The sequence below is a fragment of the Thunnus albacares genome, chromosome 24 (genome assembly GCF_914725855.1).
Source record: "Thunnus albacares chromosome 24, fThuAlb1.1, whole genome shotgun sequence".
NCBI lineage: Eukaryota > Metazoa > Chordata > Actinopteri > Scombriformes > Scombridae > Thunnus > Thunnus albacares.
This window is the reverse complement of record NC_058129.1, coordinates 4,824,013-4,843,223: the sequence shown is the minus strand read 5'-3', so window position 1 is coordinate 4,843,223 and position 19,211 is coordinate 4,824,013. Positions and strand designations below refer to the sequence as shown.

The following is a 19,211-nucleotide window of genomic DNA, read 5'->3' as shown; positions in this document are numbered from 1 at the left end:
CAACCTCCACAATTATGCCACTTCATTGGTTTATGATGATGTCAGCTGTGGAGTGCCCGCCCTCTGTGCGCTGCTGATTGGTCATGTGTTCAAGTCAAAACTGTTGCCTGATCTGATTGGCTCAAAGGACGAGGGCGTCTCTCACAGAAGGAAAGGCATCAAAACAATTAAATGAAATTAGTGAGGGATTGCCTTCAAAAGAAAAGCATTTAAATTCTGCTGAGATGTGTAACACTGATCGTCTGTACTGACTTGTTTTAAAATTACTTTTCATTTGGTTTTCTTTCAAAGAACACATATAAACATATGTGCCAACCAGACACAAAGCACACACTTTAGAGAAAAAAAGTAAAATAAAAAAACAACAACAAGGGGAGGATCCATCAAACAATAAATCTACATATACATACATACATACATACATACATACATACATACATACATACATACATACATATACACGTATATACACTTACACATTGTACTAACTTTTGATTGAAACGGAACAATTTCTGTTTATATAGTAATTATTTGCAATTCTTATACTTAAATAAAATGTTCTTATCTTTGCTAATTTTACTTCAGAATCAGAATCAGAATCAGGTTTATTGCCAAGGTTTGCACATACAAAGAATTTGTGTTGTTGTGGTGCATAACAGTCATAAATATATACACAAAATTAAGTAATCTTAAATAGAATAAAAAAGAATTTAAAATTGAAAAAAAATATGTAAAATATATATATACATACTTAAAATGGAAGAAAATGAAATCAAATGTACTAAATATTGATCAAGAGTAAACAGTATATGCAGTGTGCAATTAAAGCTGCAGTGCATTCAAGTTAGCAGAGGGCTAACCAGAAGTTAGCCGCTCGGCTGGCAGAAGTCTCTGGAGCGCATGCTTTGTAGATACCAGATTTAAAATATGAGTATACTGTGAAGTACAGAAATATTTACCTGGCGGTGATGGGCTTAATCAGTATTGTGTGAACTCGTTTGGCAAGGGCTTGAATGTAACAGATGTTCACTTATATGTAAAAGTTCCGCACTGCAGGTTTAATAATAACAATAACAACAACAACAACAACAATAATAATATACAAGCTGTGTTAATTCATTTATGATCTTTTTCCTACTAAGACACATGCCAAAGACCTTAAATGCCACAGTTATTGTGTCCTATTGTTTGTAAAGTTCAATATAGTCAAATAAATAATAAATTGAATAAAACATAAAAGCATAACATATGCACGGAACAGCAACCCTTTAGAAATCAAAACAACAGCCAACACAGCTGCGTTTTTTTTTTTTAAATCAAGTACAGACTCATAAAACACATTTTATTTTTGACCACTCAAAAACATCGCCACACAAAACACATAAATTAAATCTTTTATTTTAAAACGATGACCGGAAGTGCTGTTTTAACTCGGTTCGCTTGACACTGTTTTGCGAAAGATGGAGCATCATCACCATCACTCTGTTATTATGAGATATTTTTCAGTTTTCACTATGCAGCTTGGCGAACAGTAACCTTGCAAACTAGCTATGTCTATGACCTACGTCTCACACGGACATATTCCATTTGTATCTTCAAAATGTAAAGGTGTTACTGTTAGCTTTCTTTATAAAGTCATGAATGGACATCAGTAGGCTGCAGCTAACAGAGCTAACGTTAGCTAAAGAAGTAGCATTACCTACATTCCTAACATGTTTGGACTTTGTTAGGTATTGTACACTTGTAGGAGAAGCTGCTGCTCGTAATTAGAGTTATAATGTATTTATCTTCGTTCACCACGGTTTTAACTGTGGTTTCTAACGTTTGTGACACTGGGAAAGACAAAAGTTGAACCTTAACTCTACCTCAACTTTCTCAGGTAGGTTTCAGCTTTGTCGAAACTGCTTGCTCCTTTTCTCACAGCTTATTCACAGAAAGGAACCAATTACATATAACATACTGCAGGTCATATGTAATAATAGTGAGTGTTCATATTACCCCTCTTTGGTTTGTTTCATACCCCACAGCTGAACTTATTACAGCCTGTCCTCTATGGGTATATATGACTTGAAATATACACCGAAGTAATGGGACAGTGCTGTTTATACAAGAGTAACAAATATCATTATCATGGTAAAAATGTTTATCTACAAAATATTATGCCTCTCTGTGCTTATAACACCTTTACATCCCTTAATACTCAACATCTTTCCCCTACAGCCTGTTCTCCATGATGTGGGTGTGTATTGCTGTTTTCCTGCTTTGGACGAGGTCAGGAGGATGTACAGAGAAGGCCAACACATCAGACCTAATAGAATACACAGCGGCCGACTTCTATGACAAACTGCATTCTGCGAAGATGATGTTTATCTATTTTGAGCATCAAGGTAGGCTGCTCACTCTGTCAAACACAAGTAAACAGTTCAGTCTTCTCTACACGTGTATTCAGAACACTATATTTTAGCAGTGATGCAACACATTTGTCAGAACCGTCACACGCTTCAAATTGTCCTCTGAGCAGAGGATGTTATATGCGTTTAGCTACTAAGCTGAAATGTTTGGTGAGGTGAAAAAAGCCCAGTGTACTGGAGAGGAATTGTGCAACGTGTTTTTAATCCTGATGGACTTGCATTTAAGCTCGCACTGGTTTGCACCTCACTGTGTGTGCATTCTCAAAGTTAAAAAATTGCTGTCGTGTCAGCATTAATCCAGAAAGTTGCCAAGGTGCAACACAACAGATAGCAAATTCATGGATCTGGTCACATCATGGGTATTTAAAGCCTCTTAAAGGAGTATTTCTTTGATTTTAGGGAGTACTACGCAGCCTGTGAAAGTAGTTGACTTAGGCTTGTTTAGCAGAAAGTCTGCATTACAATTTAGAGGTCTGACGTTCAAAAGAGGTGTTAATTAGGTAAAGAGGGCCCACATGCGCCTATAGACTGCTAAAACAGCAATCTTACAAGTTCATTGCAAGTCACTCTGTGAGAAACCGGTCTAATTATCTCCTCATCACAATCTGTGCCAGACTGCTGCTTATCAATCACGAGGTGTGTCAGATGATGCAGTGAATGCCTTTTGGACCATAGTGCTACCACGTACATTTTAAAATTAGCACATACATGTCATAAACCATATGCACCGCTCCGTTATTGCTGCATGTCATTCCCCATCTCTCTCCCCTCTTGTTTCTTGTCATCTCTCTACTATCCCTATTTAATAAAGGTGTAAAATGCCCCATAAATATATTAAAAAGTAGCAAAACTGTAAACATTAGCCAGAGTTGAGTGTGAACCTGCTCATGGTGACCAAGGAGCAAAAATTCAAAAAGAGAGGGCTACTTGAAATGCAGATTTTTCAAAGTGAGTTTGAGGTAAATATGTTTTTGAGAAGCAGCTTTACATTAGCTAGTCACTGTAGCCATGATATTTTGTGTAATCTCATTGCTTATTCTGATTGGTTGGATTGTAAATCACCAAGTTTCTCTTACAAAAATCAACTTTCTTCTGGGTCAGTTCAAAATCAACATCCAGGTTATACATATGTACATATATACATTCTGATATATCCAACTTGGTGCTTCATACGGAAATGCCTGAAAAACATGCAAATAGGGACACCTCACGTCAGCCAATATCTGTCTTTTATGGGATTAAATTTGTGTCATAATAATTTAACAAAATCTGAGAGCTTTGTGTCAGAACTAAAACTTAAAAATTCTGCAGCAAAACTAAAAAAAGTGACTGCAAAAAAGAAAAGATTTTTGGCAGATTTTGTTCAGTAATTAAGTTGCTTAATGTAATTATAAATATGAATTGAATGAATATAGTGTTATATTGTGAAGGCAGAGCATTTTGAGTTGTCCTGTGATGTGAACCCTCACATGTCATAAACATCTCTACCATCCATCCCATATAACGTGAACGCAGCATAAAGAAAGGGTGCAGTTGAGTTGCATTATGGGAAGTGTAGTAGCTAGGGTTATTGCAGCTTCTTGGGCCCTGCTGCTCTGATTTTGACCATTCCTTTTTTTAATATGTATCTTCCAAGTTCAGTGATGTTTTGGAAATACAAAGATAACAGTATTTCTCTCTGTTCTCTGTTTCCAGTCTCTCCAACCATCTCTCTCTTCTTGGTGGAGTTGGAGAAGTCTGCTGAGGTTCTGCAGGATTATGGGATATCGGTTGGCAAGGTAACTGTAGGACTATGTGCTTCACCTGTCATAAGAATTGACATTAATACTCAAATTGTCAATATTTGAGTGTAGTAAATCATGACAAATATTGAAAGGCTCCTGCAGTGTGTGAATGTGAGACTGGATTAGTGGTTGGATGAATGTGTGATTTTTCAGTGCTCATGCTGAGAATGAATAGACAGATTCCTTTTGTTCTTTCTGTCTAGATCAACTGCAATAAAGAGCTGCTTCCCTCATACTGCATGAATGAAAGGGTGCTGCACACAGCTTTTCTATTCAGGTATGTTGTGTAGATGTGAAGTGTTCAGCGGTGGTCAAGCAAAAAATACAATAAGTGTAAAATTACTGCTACTACTACTAATAATTTATCACTGTAGAATCAATAGTAGGAGTACAGTACTAGTGGGAGCTGTTGATAGTATTTATCACAACAGTAACACCAGTTCTGTCAAATTAGCAGCAGTAGTATTCCCAGTAGACACACAGTATTTGTGGTATTGTGTTGGAATCTCTTTTTAACTCACGTCTCTCTGTCAGGAGCGGGAAGGAGTTCTTGAGTTTTGATTTGGACACCGTGTTTGACGTCAACTCCATAGTCTCCGAAGTCCTGTTGTAAGTAAGCAACACTCCTTCGGTTATCATACAGTTGGGAGTTATATTTTAAACATTTTATTGATTTTTTTGTGTGTGAATTCATTCATAGTATTATTTATTTTAGAATGTCTTATTTATTTAATATCAGTGCTGCATTTCAATGAAAACTAAGTGAATCTTTCATCACAGTGTGTAATGAGGAAATGACTTGTATTGACAGTGACTCTTTGACATTTTGACAGAAGCACTTTTGTGGAGTAAATAACCATGAAATAAGCAGACAAACAGTCAACAATTTCCTCTCATTACATATGATTGTAGATAATAAATAAGTGGCTTTGGGCATACTGGCTATAGAGTGTCTGTCTACCACGACCTCAACATATAAATCACATGATGAGTGATTGTGTTGTGCTTGTATTGCCATTGATCGGTGCATTAGATTGTCTCCAGGTAAATCTTTTCTTCATCTTCAGACAGCACAAAATGTGAGTTGAAATGCTCTCTCACGCTGGATGTGTATTAATCCACAGCTGAAAATAGTCCCCCCAAAAATGAACAATTTCCTCTTGTTTGAGGAAGGTTTGCTAAAAACTACACTGCTAAAATTACTACCCATTTTGGCAAAAAAGTGAAACTATAAATAAGATTTAACTCTTCAGTAGGAGGGTGTGAAGTTTTGAAACAGACAGACTAACACACTGTTGGTTTTTGTCTTTTCTTGGCATTTATTGACAACAAGAAAAATATAGAGTAACGCCAGACTTATCCTTTAAGATGACAGTTAGATGAAAACACAGCTTTTGTCTGTCCGTCTCTCTCCTCCAGCGCCATCCTACGTGATGAGGTCAAGTACGTCCATTCAGATGCAGACCTCCTTGCCATGGAGAAGACAGCCAGAGGGAAGAAGGATATTGTGCTGGGTTACGTCAGCAGTCTGGGGACACAAGGTGAGGGGAGCGAGGAGGGGAAAGATGAGGAAAATGTTTCTTTTGGCATGTGACGCTGGATTATTATAAATAATGAGGTTAGATATGATATTCATCTGTTTTGTCTCTTGGTCTCATTACAGTAATGGATAAGATCAGGCAGGTGACTCATGAAGGAGACTGATTGTCTGATTGATTGATTGACTTAATTGACTCAACAGATTAATTGTGTTGTTTCTGCTGAATGTACTTCCTCAGAGCACAGATCGATGATGGAGACGGCTTACGTGTACGGATCCAAATACCAGTTCATCCTCATAACCGGAGGTCCAGTCTTGAAACACTTGGGGTATGTTGTTTTTTTTTCTTATTCTCTTTGTTTCTTTTCTTTTCTTGTATTTACTGTACGTCTCTCCCTCTCCATCTTCTCTTTCAGTGTGAACGAATCCTCTCCATCGTCTCGAGTGTGGTTCCTCCACTGTAGGGTTCACGCAGGGTTCATGACCCGGATGACCTCTGAGCGATGCCCTTTGACCCGTATGAGGAAACCCCTGTCCACCCTCAGCCTCCACTCCTTCCTGCAGCTCATGGAGGCTCCGCTAGTGGTAAATTGGATAATCCTTCAGCAAAGATTTCTTTGTATTTGAAGGTTTTTGAAACAATTAGTCTGTTATCAAATTCATGTTTCGGGCTTTTGGTCGGTTTGATTTTGTCATGTTGGACTTTGAAATTGTGATGAGCATTTTATTCACTAGTTTCTGAAATTTTATACACCAGACAATTAACCAATGAATCGAGACAATGATCCGCAGAGGACTCGATGATGAGAATAACTTTTAATTGCAGACCTAGTTTTGTCCTTGCAAAAGAGGAGAACTCTAGAGTAATGCTGCAACTAATGATTTCATTTCATAATGATTAATTATTTGGTCTATAAAAGGAAAAGTGAAAAATGTCCATAATAATTTACCAGAGCCCAAGATGGCATCTAAAAATGTCTTGTTCTATTCAACCAACAGTCCAAAACTCAGTTGGTATTCAGTTTACTGCTGAATACTGGTGAATATCATGTATAATAATTATGTTTCTGCATCATCTCTGCCGTCTCCACCACCAGTCTGAAGTATATGATGACCCCTCTGCAGTCCAGCCCCCCCAGTTCCCCTACCAGCAGACCCCCCAGGTCTTCCTGTTCTCTCGTCGTGCAACCAAACACCTGGACCTGGACACGGCCACCACTCTGGCCTGGAGGCTCCGTGGCCTGGCCCTGCTGGTGCTCGTACACAGGTAAGAGGTACAGGTGTATACATCATCGGTGGTGTGGTCTTTCTGTACACATCGCACATCCTGTATTTTTCCTCTAATCCAACATATAATTTAATTTTGTAGTATTTTCCCATTTTATTATTATTTTATCCTTTGTTTCTACAGCAAAACAGTCTAAATCTACCTTCATCTCTTTCTGTGTGTGTGTGTTATCAGGGAGAGTCCTGCAGTTAAAACCCCTGATGAGTATAATGCTGCTTACAGGCTGCCTGAGATGGTATGATGAAGACATTCATACAAAAATAAGTACTTATTATTTATACCCATGTGTGTTTTACCTTTTTGTGTGCGTTTATGTTAAACTTCCAGGGTTCAGAGGTGGAGTATTTGACCTTACACAATCTCGATGAGGTCATAGAGCTCTTCATTCATCAAGAGAAAGAGGCAGAGGGTGAAGAGGAGGAGGAGGAGGAGGAGGAGGAGGAGGAAGGGGCGGAGGAGGATGAGGAGGAAGATTCACATTTTGGTAAAGTGTTTCATAGTAAAATGGAGAAGAAAAATGACAGAAATCAAACAGTAGAAAAGGAGGATGAGATATGTGAGTATTTATGTGTTTCTGTGTCTGCCTCCAGCTGAGTTGGACGATGAAATCGCAGCAGTTATCTACGACAACAGAGGAGACCTGCTGGACATGGACTCAATTACCCAACTGACCTCTGACAACTTTCACACCACAGTAGCACAAAGCAGCCTGACAGTGGCGCTCTTCTACCTCAAATGTAAGACACAGTCTCCATACTTAGTGACATTCATGTATTGCTGGAAATGTTCTTTTCCTTTATTTTTCAATTCATCACACTGTAAAAAAAATCACTGTACTGTTGAGCAGCAGGAAGCAAATGGTTATGAATTTACAATGACAATAAATGTGGATGGAATTAAATGTAGTTTGTATTTTCACCACCAGGGGATGCTGTTTCAATGACTTTTCTCAGCTCCTTCATTGAAGTTGCAGAGAGACTTGCAGGTAAACAGGAGAGCACAGTATGAGCTGTATCTATGTGATGTGTTCATGAAAACTTGGAATTTTGCCACCTCCAATCTAGGAGATGCTCTTTCAGTTTTTACTTTCTGATTCATTATTATTATCTTGTTATTAGTCCCTCATTTGTAACACAGTGGACAGATTGTGTCATTTTCATTTTTTTGAAAAAACATTGGTTTTCATCATTGTTAATAAATCTCTTCAGAGTCCGAGGTCGACGATGTTCAGATGAGCGCGGTCGACTGTGGAGAGTGGACCGACCTGTGTGCCGCTCAGCCAGGCAGCTCCCTCCCGATTCCTTTCCAGCCAATCACAGCCTTCCCCAGCGTCTTGCTGCTCCGACCCCAGGAGTCAGCCCAGCATTACAGAGGAATGCTGGGTAGTGAGGCGCTGCATCGCTTCATTATGCTGTGAGACGTTTTCTTGAAAATCAACAAAGACATGAATGTGTCTTAATTTTGAAATCAGGAGTTAATTTAAATATTACATTTCAGCAATTACATTCTCTGAAACAATAAAAGGTGCAAAATTAGAATTGAGAAAAAACATTTCAAGCAAATAGTAATCAGTATTCAACCAAATATGTTTCTTTTATTAAAGGAATATCCAGACAATTTAGAACCTAAAGGGCCATTCAACTGATTTTACAGATGAAGTTCAGTTCACTCGTCATGAGGAGTATTCCCTAGTCAATGGGAAAACTGTTGTGTAACATCTTCTGTGACTCTTTTTAAAATGTCTTCACTTTCCATAGTCTTATAAAAGTAACCCTGATGATGTCATAGTGATGTCATCAGGGTTATTTCAGCTTGGGTTTGGAAACTATGTATTTTTAACTAGAAAGACTGAGTTACAAACATTTAAAGGTTTGAAAAGTGTGGGCATTTAATAGTATTCTATTGTATTCGTATAGTATAGTATTCCAATGAAAGACACCATCAAGTTGCATCACGTGAAATGTAGGATCCAGTGATTTTGAACCATACTAGGGACTAAAAGTTAGAATATCTCGGCCTCTGTTGCTGGATTACAGTCACTAAAGTGTTCATCCAGCCAGTTACAAAGACTGCAGCAGTAGAAAAAACAAAAGTACTTGATCATCTTCAGCATTCAAGCAAACTACTACCAAATTGCACTCTATCCAAAGATGTACTAAATATTCTGGTGCTGCTGAAATCCCAAGATATGATCAAGAAAGTCAAAGAAAGACAAAATAAACCTCAATATCCCTACAGGGATGTTTGTCTTGGACATCATCACAGCTGTACCATGGACCTGAAGCTGTTCCTGAGAACAGCAGTGTTTTACTGAAGAAGATTACACATTTGTAAATAAGTTTTAAATAATGAGATGAAATGACGTATTTGATACATCAGATGACAGTGTTTGCATCGCTATTGAGGTCTGTCTTATCACTTCTAATCTGTCAGACCTCAGCATAATCTTAAATAACCTGATATTTATCTTCACTGCTACAAATAAACACACACAGGAAACACGCTCATGTATTAGCTCGGCTACATGTAAACACATTTAAACATAAATAAATTGCTCAAAGAAGTGAATGACCTTTTGAATTTGGAGGAAATACTGCTGCTGTATGAACAGAACTCTGGCAACTCACTGCTTGTGTCCAGATTGGCTTTTTTCATGCTTCATCTTAAAACAGCAGGACAATATAAATCCATTTTAGGTGTTTTAAGTGTTTCTTCAATCTGCAGGAATCACGGAGTCATTGCTTATATTTATGTGCAGTCATGTTTTCTATAACTCAGGAGATTATCTCAGGTAAAGCTTTTTGTCCTGTAATCTCCTGGAGCCTTGGATCCATGTTATATTTTATTATGTCTTGATTAAGTCCAGCAATCTCACCCAGCAGAGTCTCCTTCAAAAGAATGAGAGCAGAATGTTTGAACCTTTCTCTTGGATTAGTTATATTCTGAGGTTTTAACCATCTTCAGATCCTCCACACAGCACAGGTCAAAAGACTGATGTTGACCCATGTTTGTTGCGTTCATGTAAGGTGTAGATCATTAAAGAGTGAATGTTGTTGCAGTGTTACGATATGTCGATCTACTCACACATGTGTCTTTGTACGCTTTGTTCTTCATCCAGGAGCCGCTCAGCTTCTCCCGCACCGCTGTCCACCCTAGAGGAAGTGACATCATTCCTTCAAGAAGTGCCTTACCCTGAGTTAACAGGCTATAAGCCTGACAGAGTACTTGGACTGTTCAAGACACACACACATGCGGGTAGGAAAGCTGCACCACAGTTCACCAAAGCACACTGCACACAAGCAGAAACCAATCAAATTTTACATTTCTTACAAATGTCATAATTGATGAAATAGCAGCTACTCAAAGTAAAAATTTCATCCCAAATGCTTTAAAATGATGAATTATGAAACTTCGCTTTTATCTTTACAATTTATAATGAGTGGCAGGCATAGATAGTCCAAAGTGTTAATATTTGATCTTTTTAAGAGGGCTCCAGAGACAGCAGTTACACACTCTGCATATTTTAGAAATAACCCACACCATCTGCGCAACATGAAAAGATTCACGACGTGATAGATTCAGCATGAGCACGATCAAATGCTCAGACACGAGGGGGATTCTCCCTTTTGTTCACATTAACCACATTTATATTTATATCAACTTATAAATGTAGAAAGAGCAATAATGATTCTGTTAGCTGAGTTCTAGTGAGTTTGAAAGACACTGAATTCTACATATATAAACTAGCCAGTAAGCTTTTTGTGTAAATGTTTCATCATCAGGTCGACCCCTGAGTTCTGTTTTTGGAAAATCAGAAACTATTAAACATATATTTGACTAACATACCTACACAGATGGTTACCACTTAAAATAGTTACTATATCCTTCTTGAATTCCTCTAATATTTTTATAAACATTATCCCAAATAGCATATATTGATATTGTCAACATAACTGTAAGTGAAGCATCTTTCATAATATCTCCTGTTCAAACCTGGTGATTTGTTGGCTTATCAACCATCTCTTTTCCACTGTTAATAAAATCATATAATAATGTAATAGAGATGTCTGTCTTTCCTGCCAGGTTTGCCTTTGTTTACTGAAGCAGCGAAGTCATTAAGAGGGGAGGTGCTGACTGGATTGCTGACAGATGGGCTGGCAGAGAAATGGTAACAGCTCATTCTTCTTTCAAGGTTGTCCCTGACTGATCACCTGAGGGCTCTTCAAGACATGTCAAAGTGTAACGAAAATATGAAGAGGGGAAAATGTGCGTTTTATGAGTTGTCTATGCTCCTTTAACCCAAACGTAGTACATCTGCTTGCACTTAAAGACAGCATGAGATAGTAAAAGGGAAATTAGTTTGTGTTTGAAGGGTAGAATTCCAGCAGCTGAGTCCAGTCAGGTATTAAAAGACTCTTTGGTTCATGTGTGGTTACGTTTAGTAAAGATTAAGATATTCCTCCATTATTAAAAAGTCTTATAAATTAGCTCGATTCATGACATTTAAGGTCCTTACTTTTCACCATGTAATGTATTATGTGTTACATCGATATTTTAGATGCATTTTCTCTGTTTTTCTATGCGTACATGTTTATCAAGAGGTCATTTGCAAAAATAGATACAAAGCATTCCTAAAATGAACAAACAGATGTTTGATTGACACTCCCTGGAGTGCACAAAAAACATGATCCACATGATCCTCATGTTTTTTTGTGTGCACTCCAGGGAGTGTCAACTCTGTTTTTGCAAATGAACTCAAGAACTCAAGTGTTGTTTGCTGTGTGTGTACATGTTTACTGTGCAGGGCTGCAGACCACACTGTGGATCTTCCCGTTGTTTTGGTGTTTCCATCTTGGAGAACACACACTCATCCCTCCAAGCTGCCTCTGTTCTCCTCTGCTGGGGAGCTGCTCTCACACATAAACACTGCCCTGCTCCATCCGCTGGTAAATCAAACTGTGTGTGTGTGTGTATTTGTCTCTAAATGTTAAGTTTATCTGGATGCACACAGTTTGCAGAAGCTTTATTGTTTAGTTTATGGATGAAGCATTTTGCACGCAGTTATCTGATTAGGGGTAATAAACTTTAATGCACCCAAATCCCAAGGTTTCTCAACCCAGATTGATTTAAAACTCATGAAATGCAATATCCATAAATAAATAGTGTGGGTGCAACGCCTTGGAAACTCGTAAAAGCCAAGACGGAATTGTTCACAGTATGTCACACATAACAAGCACCATATGTGGATTCACAGAGTTTAGACATGTTTTCCTCAATACATCCAAAGACAGAATAATGTGTCTGAGTTTACATTTGCTAAAGTATACAAATGCAACAGAGTGATGTGGAACCAGCAAAATTTATTCAGCCCCCCCAAATTCAGCCCTCCCTGTAAGTGTTTATTGTGCTGCTTTGCACTGATGGATTTGGCTCCAGATTAGTTTAATGGCCAGGATTAGCGGTCTGAGTTCAAATTCCTTTCATTGTATTTTAATGCACTTTGGATGAAGAAGCCAACCAATAACAAATGTTCCCTCTTGGTGGCACTGTTGCCCTCATTTTATAAATCCTGTAATGAAGCAATGGACCATTTTAGTGTGAAAAGACAGCCAAACATAGAAGATAATAAAATTGAACAAATTATGGCTGTGAAGTGATATTCTGGATTGTTTCACTCGCTTGTCGGTTGCAAAGATGGTAGTATATTTTCTATTAAAACCGAACGCATTGCCAAATCTTCAAAGACTTTGTTGTCAATGTAATGGAAAAAGTAGCACAGGTGTGAATCTATGATGATGGAAAAAACACCAATGAATGAAAGGTAAGAACATTAATCCTCAGCAATTAAACCTCACAAAAAATGTATTTGGGTCAAATGCAGTCAGGTAGTAGTGCATCATTGGGACAATTCCAGTGATATTGATGTGATATGTTCTTCTATTGATTATACTAATAAACACACATTCTACATTCTTGAGGCAATTTGCATATATTTTATGACACAACTTTGGAAATCAACTACCCGCTAAAGAATCCTCTCTGCTTTAACAAAAGGCGACCGTGCCTTTGACTCCAAACTCCAACACTATGGAGAGATCCAACACTATATTAAGATGGTCTTGGTGTCCACTATAATTGACATTCATAAAAGGGCTATTATTTCAAAACATAAATAATTTAACTGCTCTCAAAACTAAATATATTATTCTTGACAAGGTAACAAACAAGAACATATATGATTATCATAGTAAAAAAACAATAAACAGAAACAATATTTGATTAACATCTCCTCATTCCATAAAATGCGCTTACTGCTATGTTGTGTATTTTGGATAAAAAGCAAGAGGAAGTTCCCAGCATCTCAGCCTATAACATGACATATGACTGGAAAGCCCAGGATGTCCTCTTTACAATACAGCAGGGATTGATAGAGATAAAAGCTCAAAGGAGTAAAAGGAGACGCATGTGAACAAAATGTCCAGAGGACACAGAGGACACAAGTCAATGGACTGGGTCTCAGGAGGATACGTTGTCCGATATGCGTCAATATAATATGCGGTATCGGCATCTGCCCCAAAAATCCAGTATTGGTCAGGCCCTAATTGTAATATTTATTTTTATGAAGGTAGGCTGTCCGACTTTTTGGGGAAAGCTGGAGAGGATTTGTGATGATTATTTTTCTTTCCCTGTATGTATGTTTTAATATAACCCTCTCTTGTGAGGACAACTATCACCACAACATCACATCAGTGTAGTGAGATGAAACATGTTTACCCTGGCAAAGTTACAAATATCTGTTCTGCATATGCAGCCAAGCTTCATTTCTATATGAATGACTTTGCTTATTAAATTCCCTTTTGATATATTCAGCAGAAACTGGCCTTTGTGCTGATTTTCTCTATTTTTATTCTAGATGACGTTGAAGCATCAGTATCTACCTTGCAGCTACTCCCTGTTGGCTTTAATTTCCACAAAGTTATTTATTGTACTTTTTCCTCTGTTGTATCTCCAGCCTGAGTTGACGGTGGAAAACCTGCCGTCCTTCCTCACCCTGGGTAAAGCCCTCCTCCTCCTCTTTGTAGGAGAAGAGGAGGACGAGATCGGGCAGAGGCAGAACAAGGCGCTGGTGGAGGAGATGAGAGGATTGGTAGAGTTGGGAGGGGAGAGAATGGAGCCATACCTGGCATGCTGGATCCACCTGTACGTACATCAATCAATACTATCAATCAGTCCTTCAGCCAGCACTCTTTCATACGCATTTATTTGATCGCAAATCTTTACAGTCCTATTTTCATCAAAATATTTGGGCTCACTCTGCGTAGCTGGCATTGGATTAGTTGCTCCGTCTATCTATCATGTACACAGCTAAAAACACCACTCTAGTCTTGATTATCTTCTTATATTTTTTTATTTTTATATTCACCTTATTTGATTATTTTCTTATCCGTTGATAAATTCATAGATATATTTTGTTGGTGTGTCTTGCAGTGGCCGTACTCCAGCTGGTATGTCGGTCCTGGGGTCATACCTGGGCTCTATGCCCCCACTTCCTGCTCTGGTCCTCACTCATTTGCCCTCTGGAGGTGAAATCTATCAGTACCCACCCAGCACCCCTATAGTGGCCCCCTCTGTCCTGCAGTGGCTGCAGAGGGTGGAGGACGGAACTGAGTCATCTGCAGGTAAGGAGGAGGTAGAGCTGAAGAGAAGAGATTACTACTAAGGAAATAAAAGGGAAAGTCCAAAGCCCATATAAATGTGGTTAGAAACTGACTATGTACTAATATCATTGTTAATATAATATAATAAAAAGGATTTATCAATCAATTTTTTATTTTAATAATAGGAAATGTTTTGAAATGTCCGTATTCATCACATGTCTCAGCATCATTCTAAAAGTTAACAAAGGACTAACAAGTGAAATTATTACAACAGTTTTTGTGAAGCACTGCATAAATAACTGACATAAATACACCGACTTTCAGCAAGGAGAAGCATGATAAAATAGCAACATTTCCATGTGTAGGATTTATGTGTATATGCAGATAATCCAGGTCACTAAGTGATCTAGGTTATATATGCAAAAATATGATGCAAAATGAATAAATAGCTTGAATCTCATTATGATATTCACCATTAATCCATTTGCAGTAGGCTGTGAGTACACTCTGCCAAGCTACTCTTGGCTTAAAAACAGACATAATACAATTTAATATAGTTGATAATCAGCCATATCCAATCACATGGTTGCCGCATCTTTCATGTATATTACTGCTGCACACCTGCTGCTCGAAGAAGAAGCGTTATGTTTGGTGATGAAGGAACACTTCATTCCAGCATAAGATCCTTATCACATCTGTGAAACATGGTGGTGGAAAGTATCATGGTTTGGGCTCCTTTGCTGCCTCTGGACCAGGACAGCTTGCAATCATTGAAGGAGCTATGAGTTCTGAGTTGTACCAGCACATTCTACAGGAAATGTCAAGGTATCCATCTGTGAACTGAAGCTCAACAGAAAGTAGGTCACACCACAAGACAACGACTCTAAACACACAAGTCGCTCTGCCAAAGAATGGTTAGAGCAGTAGAAAGTGAATGTTTTGGAATGGCCGAGTCAATGTCCTGACCTTAATCCTATAGAAACGTCCTGTCCTCTCCCTGTGTTTCCTGTTTCTGTATTGCCACATTGTCAAATAGGCAAGAACGCCATAAAAAAACAAACCCACCACAACCCTAAAGGTGGATGCAAGCAAACAGCCCGAGCTCTACTGTATTAACAACACCAGTGTTCAAGCAAAAATGTAATACAACATACAAGAAATTAAAATAGCAGCAACAAATCCATACCATAGTCACATTTAAAGAAAGCCGAAAAACCTGAAGCAGGCAGTTTGTGCATCATGAGTTGAGACTGTTCTGTAAAGAGGAGTGGGCTAAACCCCCTCCAAGCCGATGTGCAGGGCTGATAAACAGTTACCAGAAGCATTAAGTTGAACTATTTCTGCAGGAGGGGAAGTTACTGCTTCAAAAGTATGTGAACCATTGAAAACAAGGGTTCAGGCTTTTGCCTTGTGCAAATATGGTATTTAAGATTGGATAATGGTCCTCATTAAACAAATGAATAAGTTTAATGTTTGTTTAACTGGGTTTCTGATCACATTTTAGGTCATAAATATGCAGAAAAAGAGCACCACTCTATGTGCCCTGGCATGTCCCCCACTCTTGGGAAATACACTGTAACAATATGAACGTATCTTAAATACAGCTCTATCGGTAATTTAAATAAATAAATCCATGATTTGCATGAATGTTTGTTTTTATGTCATTTCATTATCTGAGGAGCTGTACAAGCGATCAAAGTTTGATTTATTATTGTAGAAATGCTTGTGACAGATACAAATTATCACTGTTGCAAAGCTGCATTTTTACATTTTACTTGTTTCTCCATTTTGAAGACTGGTTTTATGGAGAGCGTGTTCTTTTGCATCCCACACAAGATCAGTCAAAAAAATGGAAAGAAAGGCCATTTCCCGGCAGCTTCTGACAAGTTAGAACACCTCCGGATCTCTCCTAAATAGCAGAGATAGGAATCATTTCCTAAGTTAAAAAAGTTAATTAAAGGCGTTTACTCCTAATCCTGAAAGTTTACTCTTCATTAAGTTATTTTAAAATAAAAAAAACCAAGATTTTCAGATTGAATACCCTGGTGGTTGAGTGGTTTGACGTTCCCGGTTTGGTTTGAACCATTTCAAGTTTTTATTGCATGTCATTACCCCCCGTCTCTCCCTGTGTTTCCTGTTTCTGTTTTGCCACAATATCAAATAAAGGCAAGAACGGCAAAAAAAAAACCCAAAACCTGCACCCACCATAACCCTAAAGGTGGATGCAAGGAAACAACACACGCTCTACTGTATTAACAACACCAGTGTTCAAGCAAAAATGGAATAAAATAAAACAAACAGCAACAAATCCATACCGTAGTCACATTTAAAGAAAGCCTAAAAACCTGAAGCCAAAAGCCAGAGACGGTAAGCTTCCTAAAGCCTTATTGTTAATTACTGTGGGTGAAGTACAGTGTTATTTACATAGTGGCTTACCATTGCTGGCTTCTGTAGTCCTACAAACCCCAACTCTTTTGCACTGAGTCAGACTTCTTATCACTAGAATTAACAGTAGGGTGAATCCTGAGGGGGGAAAAAAACAGAACTTCTTTCTGAGTCATTTTCACACTTCTGTTCACTCTAACTGTTCTCTGAAATTAGTCAGTTGCTTCTCAGCTCTTGTTTTTATAAGTAAGATCTTTTTTGGCACCTGCTGTTAAAGTGCACTTTGCATCTGGATATGTTACCAGATACTGAACAACACATTTATACTGTTTATACATTGCAGTTTTTTGCATTCTGTACAGGTTTTCCACACACTTTGCTAAGCCAGCAAATCAGTGAGAACGCAACAACAAAAGCAGTCGTGGCACGTGACTGTGCAGCCTTGATTTACAGTATGTTACTTTGAAAAAGTGATTTTCAGATGTCAGAAAGAGTAAAATACACTAAGGGGATGCATTCAAAGGATGGAGATTAATGTGATTTCATCAACTTTATCTCATCACTTTTACATTATTATACAGTTTTACTTGCCCTCAGACAAGTGCATCTATGAAACAGTGACAGTTCAGTTTGTGGCGCCCCTCTGCTTTGCCTGTGAGGAATGTGAAAGGTATGTGCAAGAGGCTCGCAGTTAAGCAGCTACACATGTAATGAACGTAAAACGGTCTTTTAATGAAGGTGCTGATTGTTGAGGTAACTTCAGACTGTCTGGAGCCATTAACCTCTGACCTTTAAGCCCTGTAGTTTGTATAGGTGACAGACAAGATAAGACACCGGTCTCGCTGTGACTCGTCTCCGTCTACCTGAACCAAAGGATTGTCATCCATTAATGCCATCCTGTCCATTCCATCCATTCTCCACAGAGAAACCAGAGAGCTGCAGCCTATAAAGATGCAGAGTGACTTTAAGCCTCTAGTTTTTACTTCCTGGGAGTTTCCATGGCAGGCCTGTTTCTGCATTGTGGCATTATTTAGTATCTTTGAAGTTGCTCATCAACATTTTCAGATTTTCAGAAGTTTCCTACCGATTGTCATGTTGCACAGTTATAGCTAAAATGATTACACGAGCTGTATCGAATCCTGTATCGAATCATATTGTAATCCGAGATCTCGCGTTTGTGTGTCTCTGCAGGGATGTTGGGTGAGGATAGCTGGCCTCCTCCTGTCAAGTTCTATGACTTCCTGAAAATCATGGACAAGGAGGAGCCTGGCTTCGCAAGGCAGCTATCTCCTAAACAAGAAGAAGAAGAAGAAGAGGAGGAGGAAGAAGACGATGCAGAGGTGAATGCGGAAGAAGATGCGGTGGTAGAGGAGAATACAGATTCCTCCTCTGACTCTCCCACTCGTGATTCTCACCCTCACTCTGAGCTGTAACATGACAAGATGGAAGGGAGATGACGCCAAGCCATTGATTAAACATGTTTTTCTATTGATTCTGGCCTTCAATTATTTCTTTTTTAAAATATATTTTTTAAATATTAATTTTGTATATGCTGTATTTATCACAGGACTATTGAATATGTAATTGATATTCATTCTTTTCTTCAGAATTTTGTCAGATTTGAAAAAGATTTAAAAAAAAAAAGATGCATAATGTTGCATATTAATCTGTTTTATTAGTTAAAGATGGGAAGCAACATAGAGACTGTTAAGTTCTTAAACATTTTTATATCAATATGTATATTATGTGGTCGTCGTATTTCTGAAACATGAAACAAATCTGTAGGTGTTTCCTCAGAAGTGCTTCAAGAAATGCTCTCATTTCCTGGTGTAATAGTGCTGCGGTCTTGCAAGGAATTCTCAGTAAACTTGTGTGGTTTCACCACATCAGCTGAAAACACATTTGTAAGCTATAATTTGAGTTTCACTGACATTCAATCCCATGAATCATTTTTCTTTCAGTTAAGCTTGACTGGTGCTCACTTTGCATATTCATTAAAACTATGAACTCAATGTAATCACAAACACCACCTGATAAACGATCTCCCCATCTGCATTGACACATATCGCGGTGATAGACGCTTTATCTGCCAGATCAAATGTCAGTTTTGTGTATGACCTACATCCTTATACTTGGACTCAAAAG

The 19,211-nt window shown here is 38.3% G+C and overlaps 1 protein-coding gene across 1 annotated transcript; it reads left to right on the top strand.

Moving 5' to 3' along the window:
* Positions 1–1,429: 1,429 nt before the first annotated feature.
* txndc16 (thioredoxin domain containing 16) lies at positions 1,430–18,558 on the top strand. The gene is made up of 20 exons (XM_044345361.1): positions 1,430–1,879; positions 2,221–2,387; positions 4,107–4,189; positions 4,399–4,472; positions 4,730–4,804; positions 5,615–5,736; positions 5,974–6,064; positions 6,152–6,320; positions 6,833–7,002; positions 7,198–7,258; positions 7,351–7,507; positions 7,614–7,760; positions 7,949–8,008; positions 8,232–8,436; positions 10,142–10,278; positions 11,107–11,191; positions 11,828–11,969; positions 14,036–14,223; positions 14,512–14,702; positions 18,258–18,558. Exons 2-20 carry the CDS (start codon positions 2,231–2,233, stop codon positions 18,497–18,499), a joined length of 2,556 nt encoding a protein of 851 aa, XP_044201296.1. The 5' UTR covers positions 1,430–1,879; positions 2,221–2,230; the 3' UTR covers positions 18,500–18,558.
* The last annotated feature ends 653 nt before the right edge of the window (positions 18,559–19,211 follow it).